This window comes from Haliotis rufescens, unplaced genomic scaffold, assembly GCF_023055435.1.
Source record: "Haliotis rufescens isolate VD_foot unplaced genomic scaffold, xgHalRufe1.0.p SCAF_6, whole genome shotgun sequence".
In the NCBI taxonomy this organism is placed as follows: domain Eukaryota; kingdom Metazoa; phylum Mollusca; class Gastropoda; order Lepetellida; family Haliotidae; genus Haliotis; species Haliotis rufescens.
In genome coordinates, this window is record NW_025964334.1 from 25,320,336 (window position 1) to 25,336,620 (window position 16,285).

Consider the following 16,285-nt stretch of genomic DNA (forward strand, 5'->3'; position numbering starts at 1 on the left):
GACATCCTTCCAGTACAGATACACAATAGTTATGTCAGAAAGACAACCTTCCAGTACAGATACACAATAGTTATGTCAGAAAGGCTGTGGCCAGAATAAATATTTTTAAAAACACAGAATCATAGCTCATCAGATCAACTGTATTGAAATCTGCTTTGAAGATGTTCTTTCATTTCCCATTACTACGTATTTTCACATCATTTGGCAAATAATCTTAATATGTACCTCACTACACAATTCTATTAAACTCTTGCAAGGTAAACTTTTATATCTGCCTCTGACAAATTGTACCACTATTAATGTTGAAACATCCCTGCTTCTTTATTATCAAAGCAAATTATCAATATGGAAAGGTAATCACTAGAAATGGATTCCGGAAGCTGTGATGGTATTATAGTAGCCAGGTGGTCTCTTAGATATAGAAGTCAAGATTCACACGTAACAACACATTATGACTACCGTGACGACCGGCTGAAAGGTCTTTCCAGATCAACAATTTGTAGGAAATTGAAAAATGCGCTGACGCAGATACCTTTTGTTATAGGGAGGAGGGTGGTCCTATATTTAGCTGGGCGAGGGTAGGCGCAACTATCTGGACAACTAATGCATTAAGATTACAAATGAGCAAGACTGTCATTAAAGTTATGAGCAAACTACTCAAAATTGTCTGACCTGAAAATGTGAGTGCTTTTCTTCCTCCATAGAAATAAAAGAAACGTATGATTTGATAAATTTGGAAAATTCATATTTCTACTACATAGCTTCATAAGCTCAAATGCTCACGTAACAACGGATGGGGAGGTTAAGCGACCCTTTTGGACCACTCAATATGAAAAAGTTGCAGGAAACTTTCATTATTGTTTAGAATGCTATCAGACATGTTCATATAACAGAAAACAAGCCTTTTCTTTCGTTTTGTCACATGCAAGTTTTGACATGATCACATACAGAAATTATCAGACATGTTTATATGACTGAAAACAAGCCTTTTCTCTTTTATTTTGACATTATCATGTACAGAATCATGGCACATTTTTTTAAGCATGGCAGAACTTCCCCCAAAAATCGAACTATCAGCAAGTCATCAAGTCTGTGACCCAAGCTGAATTTTTCGTCACATCTTTTTATTGAAGTCTGTGCCAAAATCTTTTGAGATGACAAGCCCGAACATGTCTCTCAGCATCATATTCATTCGATTTTAGTGTTATTATATGAACTATTATTAGCTGGCACACCAGACTCAACTGAACTTTTACTAGTGGCTAAACTCACAGACTGGTATTGTCCTTACCAACATGTAATAATCTGCTTGGGTTAAACACCAGTTTAGTGTTTGACACAGCCTCTAAATCGCCCACAACTAGTTTGAACATAGAAGGACTAATTGTTTTCTCCCAACATCTAGTTATTTTACATAAACCACTAGTCCGAAATGAGCTGTGGACTACTCAAATATGACAAATGGTGTGTACCCCTGTTGCTCGCATTTACAGAAAATTGCTTCCTGAACACTTCATAAGCCTTTTGGCACATAGGATAAACATGTGATACAAAGTATATAAAATGTTTTCCCTTCTTGGAAAACTTCAAAATCATAGGTAATTTCAGCGCGCGATTATGGTTTTACAGCGCTTTTTGCAATATTCGTGCAATATCACTGATGTTTTATGTTTTATTATTTACCTTCTGGAACATGAAGAACTGAATTAATAAGATACTTCTGAAATTCTCATAGATTGATTGAGTATGGTTTTACTTTTATGCCACTTTTAGCAAAATTCCAGCAATATAACGTCAGGGGACACCAGAAAATGGGCTTCACATATTGTACCAATGTTGGGAATCAAACCCGGGTCTTCGGGGTGACAAGCGAACACATTATCCACTAGGCTACCCCACCGCTCCATATGTACATTCAACATCATTCTACAACTCAGTAGATTAAAATAGAAACATGTGAAGGTCAAAGATTCAAATGGAAGATATATGGTATTTGTAAATACATGTACCAATAAACGACAAAATATTACCTGATTATGCATAGTAACATAGGTACTAGTTTGCAAGAATCTTAAAAGCCTAAAACCAATAATGTGAAAACCTGCTTGAGAAACGTCACCCCTTAACCTATATATTCTTGGAACAAGCAGGATTGATTGATTAGCATCGAGTCTCAAAGCCATAATTGTATTTTTCATGAACTTCATTAGGTGTTTGTGGGTAATAATAACTCTACAGCAGAGCAGGTTTCTTCTCTATGGCTATAGTGTATGGATTTCACCCATTTCCCCAATAACTATCTGTGTTTAGAAGCACATAAACAATTCTCATAGCCCGGATATATAATCAGAGATACCTGGCCAAAAAATAACACATTTCAACCTGCTCTTTTGTTAGACTTGCTTGATCTTTATTGTCAACGTGATTTAAATCAGGGTTTATTCCAATCACTATGGTTACAGGTGAAGCTGTAGTCCTCAACACTGTGACCGTCTGTCAATTGTCTTTTGCTGTCTATTATCGAGCCTACTGAATTAGTATCATGATTTTTTTTCAGATTCCTGGTAATATGGAGGGGTTCAATGCACGCAATGAAACTATAAAATTGCCACCAACTGAAGTAATGCCGCCGATTCTCCTCAGTCAAGAGCAGAACTACAAGGGAACGCAGATGTATATGATAACAGGTGAGACCAAAGGTCAAGGTCAACAAAACATCGTAAGAAACAACCAATCAATAATTAGCAGAGAGATTGGGTTCTCTAAACAAACTAGGCAGTGCTATGTGTATGATATTAATCAAATGATAGCTCTCCACCTTCTCAAGGTGCCTTTATTTTCACCATTGATCCTGAATCCTGATTTGGAAGAGACCTGTTCAGCGCTGACCTTTCATAGTTTTGGCTCAGATTAGATGTATTGAATATCAGCGGAGGCTACATGGCACATGGATGTATTCGTGGAATTACATGATTAAGGTTACAGTATTAAACCGGCCACATGGAAGCAAAAGCTTGATTAAGTCTAACCCTAATATACCATAGATCTATCAAGATCTCCCCATCTGTCCTTTGCCATACAATGCACATTCAGCAGAGGAGTGGACCACTTCATTCTGCGAGCTACCTTTCATATGACCTTCAAATCGAAGTACAATTGATAGTCATATTACTTTTTTCCAAATTCATAATCTCTAGCCAAGAAAAATGTCAATCCTTACTAACTGATCTTTAAAATTTAACCAAACCAAGTCCTTGAAAACACATTTTTCAGTTATTAACACCATAATGATATTCACCCTAATTCTGATAGCACTTCTGTGTTATTCCAGTCTACTTCACCAACACAAACCCCTACTTTCACAATATGCCTCCATCAAGGACGATCAATGAATAAATATCTTGAAGACGTCCTTGAAATTCATTCATTTTTCGGCAGCAACACCTTTCATCCACATGGCCACCTACCCATATCTTATTTCTTTACATTGTCACCTAAATGCGTTTGCCACCCGCCACATCCCCCACCCCATGCGGACCAACATCATCAACTGCAATCTAGTAGTTCATTTCCCAGCACACAGATCCATTAAGGGTCATGTGATCACCTCCCAACGTCCTGCTGACAAAAGATGAGAGGTAGTACAAAATGGCGGCTCAGGTGTTTCATAGCAGCCAATTTCAAATCTTCTCCACTCACAGATCAACTACGATCTTTCCGCACACCATTTGCTGTCCAACCCGTGGCTCACATTACTCGTACTTCCCAGGTAGAAGAAACATTAAAGCATTGTTTGAAATCTAATCTGGCTGAAACAACACAGTAAATTCCACTGAAAATGATACAAGGCCATTATAATCATGTGATCTTGTTTGTAACGTGAGGGTTTTTTCAACGATATTTTCAGAATTGAAGAGATTCTCAGATTTTATCACCTTTACTGCATCCTTGCATTGTTTAGGAGACTTATCACATTTGATATTTATGCATATTTAGAAGCCCTTCCAATATCATAAGATCATCACATTGAAAATAAATATTTATTCATTTACAAAAAAAATGACACAATTTGGATTATATATTTCATATCAATAAGCATTCTTATTTCTTCAAAATTGAAAAAAAAATTCAATTGTTTGTTAGTCTTTCGGTTCATTTTTTCATCAGGGGAGTTAACTGTTTATCAGGACCTCCAAGAAAGAGAAAGAAAATTGACATACATAGCTGTCTGCACTGAAAATCACAACCAAGTGATTACATTTCAAATATTTGAGAAAGTCCGACTCTAACTTCCTGTCAAAGAAAACAGACATAAAGTTCTTCATCCTCAGCACAGTTGAAACAATCACGCACAGATTGCTAACAACCGCCAACAAAGTCGGAGATGTATTACTCTGTAAGCAACATCCAGACCACCATTTTTGTGCAAGTTTGACAAATTGCCAAGGAAAATACGGTTGGATGTATTTCTGTTGCAAATCCCTCACCTATGGTAGGAGATGTCAGAAAAATGTTCACTTTTTACAAAAATTCAAAGAAGCCTGGGATTCTGTGTGAAAGAGTTCTACATGTCTTACAATCATACACTTGTGTTGCGTCACGGTGCGGTCCTGAGTATAAAGAGCCTATCTATGCAATCTGGTATCCGATTTCCTTCCTTACAGCTCAATTTGCAGTGACATTGTGAGCATTTTAAGAAAATTAGATTTTGAAAACTGAAAATTCGCAAAATTTGACCACGAATATACACATAATTATACTCTATTGATGTTTTTTCCAGACTACGTTTTCTTTACCGACTTGTTCATTAAGAAAACACCCACTTAGTATTTTTAGAGATTCATTACTTAATTCATACAGAACCACGCTAAAAACGTGTTTTGATAGACAAGTCATAATATGTATAATGTTGCAAGATACAGGCAGTGAACAGTTTTGTGTAGGACACGAACAATTTGTCAAGACAATACGTCAAGCAGGCGTTTAGATAGCAATGTATCCAAAACAAAACTACACAGGACTGACAAAAATCCACAAATATTGCAATCTGTGTCAGCTTCTTACTGCTGGTCTATGTCTTTTCCGTCTACAATAATAAACCTGTTCTACATCTCAACCAGTTTGAGAATGACGGGTTCCATTTTTAACCCATGATCCACCTTAATCAGTTCCAAGAGATTATTTCTTTTCAACTGAAAAGGGAAAAAAGCTGGTTATCTATTTACATTAAAAAGTACCTGAATAATTCATTTCATTTCATCAAATAATTCATATTTTTTTCTTGAATATTCAACAGAATGTGATGATTGTAACAAATCGATTGAAAAATAAAAATAGCACAATATCATATTAAATATAATTATTTTAACGTAAATGTACTGTTAAAATGATGGAAATATTAAACAAAATGCACATGTGTTTCATAGTGGTCAGAATGTGTAGTGGTCCCTACAGGCTGGGTGAAACAGTATCCGTCCCAACTATGGCGATAAAATGACTAAACTAACAAGATAGGACACAGAGAAAGAAGGAATTATTTGGAGATGTGCTTCTAAGTGCAGCCACTTTCTAAACTAAACTTTACGGCATTAGCGTGGGAGAAGCAGGTAAAGAGGCCCTTGTGGAAATATTCCGCCCTGGTGTTGGCTAATTTGACAAACTAGAAAGTATTATTCCAATAAACAAAACGTGAAGCCTTCCAGAATTGACATTTTCAGGCTTTTTGTAAGACCTTCTCCCTTACTTGAGATTTTAATGCATCTTCCTTTTCTTAACTTGCACAAAAAATAATGTCCCGGACATGTTTGAATAAATATCTTCATTAATCTATATGACCACTACACTTGAAAAGAAAATCCAAAAAATGTTACTTTGATTTGATTTTTTTTTTAAACACCTTTTTTCAACATTTTCTGTTGGGCCTTGGAGTAATGGATGAACATTTGTTTTCGAGTTCATGCTGACAGTCTTGCCGTAATTATTTCAACCTGAACAATCTAAACATGGCCGTTTTCACTTGAACTCATAAGCATATCAATCTAAAAAAATAAGATGTCAGAAAATCTGATTTATACTCATTAGTTTACGACTGAAATGATCCTCAACATTATCACCACATTTTGAAGGCAAATGGGTTAATACGCCTCAGTTTAAGAGTTAAGGTGCTATGATGTCCAATCTTTCAGTGGATTGCTCAAGTAAAAGGCGTAGGGAAGAGTGTGACTTTGATGATACTGCCGAATGGCTGTCGAGAGAGACAACAATCTTTGCTTTTCCTCTAAACTCGGCCTCAGGTGAATTACGAATTATCAACACGTTGTGAGACACCATCAACATCCAGTGGCACTCATTGCCATCATCACAGATGTTCGAAACACCCGCTGATATTAAGACATTCTGAGGAAAAATTCTCACTCTGTTGCCCCACAGACTTCCTTTGAGAGATAGATATGAGATTTTTTTGCAATCTTTCAAGTTATTTCATTGATTATTCAAACCAAACAGAATCTTGTATTGTTATGATGAAAGAAATATTGCAAGTTTTGGCAATATCACAGCATTTAGGCAAGACTTGTTGATACAATGGCTTTGAGTTCTCAGATCTTAACTCAAAATCAATATCAGTTTTACTCTTAGAGAGACCATTGAGAATTTGTAGCTATCATTAAGTTCATTAACTTTCAGATATTGCTCAAAAACTACAATAATTTTCTTATCGCTTATGAGTCATAAAAAGACACCACAAAAAATGAATCTGATTATGGCATGTTCTGGAAATGTTTGAAATGAATTTTCAAGACAAACTCTCAATTGTTTTCAATCAGAATCAAGGAAAACAATTTTTCTGTGTAATGCTTTTTGAAACCTCGTTGCAATTCTGTTGAATATCTGATTCAAATTCAGCTAAATCTGTCAAAACCCACACAACAAGTTGCAGTATGCTTTAGGATGTAATCTTTTGTTGATGGGAGATGCACAGTACCAAATCCTAAATTCAAATATGAACATGCACACACATGCACACACATGCACACACATATTTCAAATTCATCAAAAACCTTGTCAATCAAACCTTGATATAAAAAAATCCACTTTCCTCACTACAGATGTGAATCTGTCGCCCATGTGCCTGCAACTTTATCTTTCAATATGTCATACACACGAGCTATTTACCTTTGAAATACCATGACAACAATTCACACAAACAAGTTCTGTGGTTTATACATTCATGTTTGTGTGTTGCAGCGTACTTCAAGCACCCCAGCCTGATCTGCAGCCCTTACGCCTACAACGCCCACCCAGGCAAGGGGCTGTACATCCAGATGGGCTACAACGTGGAGCACGAGTACGAGAGGATACCCCTAGAGGCACATCATCTTTCCTACGAGTGGAAGCGGGGAAACTGCATCCCTAAGATGGGTATGGATTCATTTCTAATTCCATTCCAATCATATTCATATTGATAAAAGAAATTCCATAAAGAAAAAATGAAGTTCCCATGCAAAACAGACTCTCATGCATCTATCTTATTTTCTTGCAAACCTTTTTGAATAATTAAGTCCTTCCTGATTTTGAGAGATATAGAAATATTCTATTTCGTATGAACATGTTTTTTCCAATATAATGTTCTTAGATGTATCTGTAAGATGGGTAGAGATTCATATTACATTCACATCACATTCAGCATATTGATGAAGAAATGCCAAAAACAGCAGATGTAGAGATCTCTAAAAGAATCTGTCTTATTTTCTTGCAAAATTAAGATTAGAATTAAATTGTTTATTAACTGAGAGATATACATGTATTTCATTTCACACAAAAACTACATCCTCCCAATATTTCACGTTGCTCTATGGCTTAAACATTGTGCTGAAGGCAAGGGAGGCAAGATACTATTACTAGCAAAACTAATCATGGATAGTTGATGGTGAAGGGGACTTCTGTTGAAAACTGAAGATTGTTTTAGTTACTATTTGAATTAGGCATTGATGTAAAAGAGGTAGAGTATTTGCATGTTTATGCATATAGTCCCTCTCACATAAAAGCTTTACCAATGTCACCTTATATCTTAACTCTCTATCAAATGATCCACGTCACTATATGGCTGAAACAATGCTGACTGTAACATATTTCATTTTAATTATATTAATCCACAATTTATATACAACCCTAAATCCTTATTCAGATTAAATCACAAACTAACTTTTGTAGATACTGAGATCCATGATGTAACATGTGCATGGAACACAAAAAATTCTAAAATGTCATCTGCTTCAAGTGTTGGTATTTTATGCCCATTCACACATGACACTGACCTGACATTACATCTTAACTCTTCTACAATGCTCCCCTTATTTGGACAGGTTTACACTACTTCAAGAATCTGTCCAAGAACATGCCCTGCGAGCGCCTGTATCCGGTGTTCCTGATGTACAACACCGAGGGTCAACTCGGAGCGTTTGGCTGGATATTCCAGGGGGAGCCCATCAGTCAACTGTACACAGACGAATTCCGCTGGTTCAAACTGACTCCAACTGTATACCCGGTAAACAGATTCATCATTTATTACGCATTCAGTGATGAAATACCATATTTATTTGAAAACATAAACAATATATACTGAACAAAAAAAGGTAAGGATCATGAACATTTTTGAGGTTATTTTTACGAAATTATGGGCTTAGTCTTCACTTCAAAAAAATATCTGCCAAAACATTCATGATCCCTAGCGTTTTGTTCAGTATATAACACTCCAGCAAAGGAAAATAACTGAAATAATACTGTCTGCCGGAACTACTTTCATTCTGCCGCTGTGACACTATGAGTTTCAAAGTAGAATCATAAAGATCAGTCAAAAAATATGTAACAAAAAGAACATTTGTCTTTCGTTTTCAAAATAACAATTTCATCTCATCTTACGACCAGACAAAAGTGACAAATACATTTGCTGCTGCACCACTCCTGAAACTATCATCTGATAATCGCTGGAGCAAACGTAATTCTTGCATTGTAACCATGGTAACAAACTTCTACCACATCGTTTCATTTTTAATTGCCTTGGCGATTCAAACTCTGAAAACTGTAACCTGAGTATTAATTATTTTGTGCAAATAGTGACATACAGCGATAGCTGGTATTCTTGAAGTCCTGCTGACCATAAAAAAATGTCGGAACTATCTTTTATCTTTGAGTGAATGCTACTGTAACACCATATATGGATACATGATCTGCAGAGATCGTAAAGTCTTTATAATGGGAGATCAAGCTGATCCCTGTATAAAAAGACTTTTGTCAGTACATGAGTGTCCTACTAATAATATATAAATAAATTGAAAATAGAAAAAAACATATTTGAACGGAGATATCTGTGTCGCTAGGTTTATAAATATATAATATAAAAAATACTGACTTTACAAAATAAGCCTAAAAAATATATATGCATGAATCTAACAGAAGCTCTAATAGAAATGGGGGCGGTCGGGTAGTCTAGTGGTTAAAGCATTCGCTCGTCACGCCGAAGACCCGGGTTCGATTCCCGACATGGGTACAATGTGTGAAGCCCATATCTGGTGTCCCCCGCCGGGATATTGCTGGAATATTGTAAACGCGGCGTAAAACCGTACTCACTCACACACTTTAATAGTAATGTAACGCTCTTTTTATACGTTTTAGGAGTAACTAAACGGAGACATTTTTTTCTTGATAGATATTAAGTAGGGTAAAAAGGCCAGCTTGAGGTCTGAGAGTAGTGATCGACTGTGATTTCACTGCCTGATGATGTGTGCTTATAGTTTACATCAGAATGGAGAGTGAGTGAGTGAGTGAGTGAGTGAGTGAGTGAGTGAGTGAGTGAGTTTTGGTTTAATGCCACTTTGAAAAGTATACTATCATGGCAGCTTGCTATGGAAGCAAAGCCTGAAGTGATGCATATGTTTACCACCGTTGTTAAACCCACAAGCATGGATATGGTGTTGACAAACATACACACATTATCATTGCAAATTGGGATTCAAACCCATGAACACAGGTTTCTGGCACACATAAGGGGGGCAACTCTGAACAGGGAGCCTGAGAGATATTGTACGAAGAGTGAAATAGCAGTTATTATGGATTTTTATTGAATTGCTTAACTGGAACATGTGGTGGATAAATGATCTTATTAATCACCTTTTCTACTCTTTCAGTTTACGTTCGACACAAACATGCTTCCATCCTGTATGTACAACAGCGAGTTCAGCGTGTTTGGAATCCATATATGGCTCCGTAACGAGGACAAAATGCTCTGCCCACTACCTACTGTCATGCCCCAGACGAAACGCCCACCAACGACCTACAAGCCCAAGAAAATCAGACCAACAGAGAACAATATTATTGTTGACAAAATTATTCGTGATCGAGAAGAACAATCTAGAAATGCTGCAAGCAGTGTAACAGCTGACAGTTTAAATTTTAAAATCACACTATGTTTAAGTGCTCTGTACATGCTGTGTGTAAGGAACTTCTTTTCAATTCCATCACCAACAGCGTATGATTCATAGGATTATGTGACTGAAATACATCATTTGTTTGAGAAGTTAACATTGTGATATAACGTGTCGGTTGGATCTTGTAACTGCCTTAACACTACTGTCTTCTACCCTGCATAGAAGATCCACAGGATTTGTATAGGATCATTCTGCATTCCTACAGGATGCACACACTAGACCTCCAGGATGACCATGAGGTCCTCCTACTGGGTGCACTAGACATCCACACAAGGTGGTGACAGGACCGTCCAGGGTCTATTCAAGGAATCTTTAGGATCTACTATGGATCTCTTCACAAGATTTGCGTCTTTTGATAGATCCATACAAGGTCTTTAAGCATCTATTCACAGGATTTGGGGTCTTTTGACAGGATCCATACAAGTTCTATTCATAGGATTTGGGATCTTTCGACAGATCTACACACGGTCTATTCACAGGATCTACACGTGGTAGGTTCACAGGATTTGGGATCTTTCGACAAGATCTACACAAGGTCTATTCACAGGATCTACACATGGTAGGTTCACAGGATTTGGGATCTTTCGACAAGATCTACACAAGGTCTATTCACAGGATCTACACAAGATCTAATCACAGGATTGGGGATCTTTCGACAGATCTAAACAAAATCTATTCACAGGATTGGGGATCTTTCGACAGGATCAACACAAGGTTTATTCACAGGATTTTGGATCTTTTGACAGTCATACAAGGTCTATACAGGGTCTACTTCAGGATGCTTATCGATCCTCTGAAGGTACATACATAATGTCTACAGTGTAATTCTCTGGACACTGACAACAGCTGTGTTATGTCAAAGCAGGATCACTGACAGCTGTCCATGAGGAGGTGGACAAGGTAGACAGAGTCCAGACCACATCTTGAGTATTCATACACCATGTATCCAAAAGAAACTAGGACATCAAACAGAACCACAAATGACCATACAAATTCAAGATTAAGGAGTTAATAATTCAACAACGCCAGGGTCACAATAAAGAGCATGTTTACATTAACCATTTTCGGTCTTGTATACACAACTGAATATGAGGCAATTGTTTCAACCGAAAAGGTCAACTCAATCCACTTGTCACAAATGACAGTGAACATCGTCACTTCCTACTGTCTGTGTCATTCACTGATAATCTGTCGCAGAATGACTCTCTATTTTTCGTGGTGTGTCACAATATACATATCCAACATAAGAGATGCAAGTCCTTGTCAGTGAGGAATTCACACAAAGAAAAACAGTGCCCTTGATTTTATTCTACAAAAACACAAAATCAAATATCTGGTGTTGTACGAGCAGACTTGGACCAAGTGAGCCATTTCTTCCAATGACTTTATGAGAAGCTTGGAGGACAATGTAAAGAGTTGAAAATGCATCACCTACTTGTCATTAAGCCTTAGTCCTGTATTTGTTATTCATTTATTTCCACTATATTGAAAGAGAGCTTTGCTAAGTCATTCTGTGTGCCTGCAGTACCATTCGTTTCCTTTCTGTTTTATTAACGGTAATAATAAGTCAGTGAACGAACAAATTGTTGTTGTACGTAAAGCGTTGTATCTGTTCAACCAAAATAAATAAACAACTCTGTATGCATGCAGTTTATTATGTTTCGACAGTCATAGTGCATTTTTTATGAGACAAAGTAAACAGTGACCAGGGCCCTGTTCCAGTGATCTTAGCGCTTAGGTGATCGTAACCCCATACTTTAACATAGGTTACGATAGTCATTGTGCTAAGATCGCTTTGTGGAACCATTCACAAAGTGATCTTAGCGCTTAGATGATCGTAACTCCCATACTTTAACATAGGTTACGATAGTCATTGTGCTAAGATCGCTTTGTGGAACCATTCTAAAGGGGTCTTAATGCTTAGGTGATCATAACTCCCATACTTTAACATAGGTTACGATAGTCATTGTGCTAAGATCGCTTTGTGGACAATTTCACAAATTGATCTTAGCACTACAACTATTGTAAGCCTATGTTAAGGAATGGGAGTTACAATCTTCTTATCGCTAAAATCGATTTGTGAAACCTGGCCCTGTATACTAATTTCACAAAACACCCATGTTATTTTCTTATTTAGAGATCTTAAGTGTGGATAGCATCAGAGTCCTAATGGTTTATATTGAAACACTTTTTTTTATAAATTCCACCGATGAAATGTTTTTAGGTCTCCTATGCAGGGTATGGCCTCAATGCAAGCTTTAAAAGCCGACCAAATGACGAACATGTGCACTGTTGTTGTTTGTTCCCTTGTACATACACTTGAAGTTCACTGGTGCATACGACTGTACATAACATATCAGCCATAATGAGACTGGAACCAGTCTCCCAACTTAGCGTGTCGTAAAAAACTCAACATGTCCCATAGAAATCGTGTTGATTCTGACAGATTTTGTGATAGAACTTAGCAGTATCTAACAAGTTTGTATTCTCAATGTATGATGAAATCACTGTTCTGTAACATATGAATGCATACATGCACATATATGTGTAACTAGAATTCACATGTTTAAGTCAATGCTTTGTTAAGTACTTAATTCTGCTGGCAGATATATGCCAGCTGGTCATTTCACATTTTTAAAATATTTTTTAATTATTGCATGAAATACAAATTAGGCCTTGTATTTGTTTTTAGTTGGTTTGCGAGATCAACTGTCACAAAAAAAACAGAAATTAGAAAGAAGAAAAAAATAACTTTTGACAAAATGTTTTTCATCTGACGATTTTACAATTAGGTTAAATAAATTTTTAAAAACCATGAAAAAAAACCATGACCTATTACCCCCACTGTTCATTAGAAACAGTGAATAATATGCATTAAAATGCTTACTTAAACAAAAAAAAACAATCAATTATATGGTATCCTTTTGCAATCACACTTCTGTCGTGGTATGACCTTTGAGTTTGTTTTTCATTCATTAGTAGCAGTACAAATAATGGAAGTTGAATTTGAAAAAATTTCGACCACCTACATTTAGCAAACCAACTAATAAAAAGTAAAAGGCCTATATTTATTGTGGTTTTGTTACTCAAAGGTCCTAAGCTATCAACAGAAAGTGTATATGATAAAACTTGTCTGTTTTCTTGTGTGGGGCTGTGCTGCAAGGTACTATGGTGGATCATGTTTTGGTTTATGAAATCAAATTTCTTTTGCAATTTCAACAGTTTCCTGTTTCCAGCCTCTGATCTAAACATAGTCATCACATGGTATATATATATATATATATATATATATATATATATATATATATATATATATATACACTAGCGGCAGTTGCTAATGTTTGCCTGACAACTTATTAACGTTTCTGAAGTGTGACAGTAGACGCTCCCTACTGGCTTATTACTTGCAATGTGTAAATTATTGTGAATAAAGTCAATGTTTGAAGTTGTTTCATGAATAAACAAACAGATAATCCTAGTCTTTTTTAAGATCATCTTTTCTGTGATGTCAGTGACGGAAAACAGAAAAATCAGCTTTGATTTGCATCTATGGAGTTGTCCATATTTACTTATAGAATTACCTCATGAAACATTCATATTTTCAATCATTGGTCGCAAATAACTCCTAAATAGTACAAGTTTATACACGCTACTGCTTCCCATACAACTTATTGACATCTAGCTACAGTGGCCATAGAGTTCTATGATGAAGACCACCACAGTCAACTGAAGCTCAAAGTAAATATTTCAAATTCTAACTTTTCACAGCTGAACAAACTCAAGAATAAGGACAATCTGTACCATGCTGCAAACAATAAATACATCAGGGATTTATCTGGAATTTCAAACAAAGAGACCTTTTCAAGGAAAATTGAAAAAAACATAATTTTGGTAAAAATTGAGATTTATGTAAAGTTCCTATTTTCAATAAGTCAGAGATCTTTAACATTGTATATTAACATTACATTCAAAAATGTAAAACAAGACATTAAAACCTCTTTATTGGTTCTTACATCAGTGAAAAACAAGTCAAACAAGCCATCACTTTAGATACAAATATATTTACATGAATTGGGAACATTTAAATTCCAATTTTGGAATTTTTAATAACATTTGCAGCAGAATAAGGGCCGCATATCAGCCTCTGAGCAGGTGTAGATAACTCCATGTACATTCTCATAAACTTATGACAATCGGTTTTACAAATTTGAAATGTTGAATTAAATACTTCTAGAGCTATTCCAGACAATCTGAACACTGAACAATTCAACAGGAAGCAGTATATCTTGGCCAACTGATTCATTCCTAATGTTTATAGAAATAATTTAACATTTTCTCAATAAATATTTCCAACTATTCTCTCCAATAAGTAACAGCTGACTTTTCAACCATATTTTATGACAGAAATCTGTTTCCATAGTAACATATACACTTAAAGGTTAAACATGAACATATTAAAGGTAGTTCTTCTTTGTCTCAGATTTCAGTGAATGGCTGTCGTTAAATCTCATGGACATTTCTGTTTCATCATGTCAGAAATCGAAAGGTGTATTGTGACAAAATGGGAAGAATATCCTCATGCAATAATCCCTAGAAGATCACATTGAATGATAAATTCGATACATTTAAAACAGATGAAAAGTCATTGCATGACTCATAATAATTTATGAAGAAACTAATTATATCCACACTCTGGTATATAAAACCTTGAATGGGTTCTGTGAAATCATCAGACTTGAACTGATATCCTTTTTGTCATTATAAGACATTTACAAGATAAAACAGATCCATGTGAAAGTGTCTTTGTCAAGATCACGACCATAAAGCTGTGTTATTTCCATGATTCTACAGGATTTCTCAGGCTAAAAGTAACCTGATAGGTTGAGCATGGCTATGCTGAAACAGTAACCCTCTGTTTATGGGTCATTAGGAGACAAACAAGTGTTATCTTGCCGATCAAAGAATTAATTATGAATAAATGCCAAGAGGTCGTGTCTGCATTGGGATCAGATGGGATCTTTAAGTGAATAGCAAAGCACAGATTCATCATATTTCACAGAATTGATAATTAACGGACACATTTTGTGATACATCCGTTGACTTATATGGCCAACGCAGGGTTCGAAATTAACATAAGCCGCTTGTCCAAGACTAGTCAAATTCAGGAAGTGACATATCCTTGGGGATTACTATTTTGACCATTCGGTACATGGCATCTCTGTAGCTGTTTGTTTTTGTGGACTTGTGACAATACAAATCAATTTCTAACCCCGTAACATGAAATGAAATATCAGGTTAATTTAGATAGTTCTGAAATATGAAATTAGAACAGAAAAGGTAAAATCATGTATAAATATTTTATACTTTAAGAAGTGTTTCTTAACTATAAGATACAATATCAGTTGTGAGACGGCACAGTTTGATTTGTAAAGTGTCAATAGTACAATGAAACCTTATTAATCCAGAAACTCTGTAATCTGGACAATAAGTCGGGACTGTCCATATATCATAAGTTTTATATTAACAGGGTTGTTAACAAGGATAACAAGCCGAAAAAGGTTTTACTGTATCTACCCGTGTCCCTGTCTCTGTAAATAGCTGTTGGTTGTTTATTTGATGCCATCTTTATTCACTGATACAGCTGTTTAAATCATTACCTCTCATTACTGCATATACACCCTTGCTTTTTTGCAAGTCTTAAGTGCTACATGTATATGGAATGTGTGAATACTGTATATGAATGAAAGAAGCAAGAACTGGTTAGATTGATTCAGAGTTTTTCTCCGAAGTTACCCCAAAAA

The 16,285-nt window shown here is 35.9% G+C and overlaps 2 protein-coding genes across 2 annotated transcripts in view; one reads left to right on the plus strand and one right to left on the minus strand.

Moving 5' to 3' along the window:
• LOC124111433 overlaps positions 1-11,623 on the plus strand; it is a 152,602-nt gene extending 140,979 nt beyond the window's left edge. The window contains exons 4-7 of the mRNA XM_046471135.2: positions 2,558-2,687; positions 7,246-7,419; positions 8,364-8,545; positions 10,185-11,623. Of these exons, the coding sequence (XP_046327091.1) occupies positions 2,558-2,687; positions 7,246-7,419; positions 8,364-8,545; positions 10,185-10,538 (840 nt within the window). The 3' untranslated portion in view covers positions 10,539-11,623. The remainder of the gene's footprint in view (positions 1-2,557; positions 2,688-7,245; positions 7,420-8,363; positions 8,546-10,184) is intronic.
• The window catches only part of LOC124111431 (cysteine--tRNA ligase, cytoplasmic-like), a 283,163-nt gene that overhangs the window by 234,002 nt on the left and 32,876 nt on the right, over positions 1-16,285 (minus strand). The window lies entirely within an intron of this gene.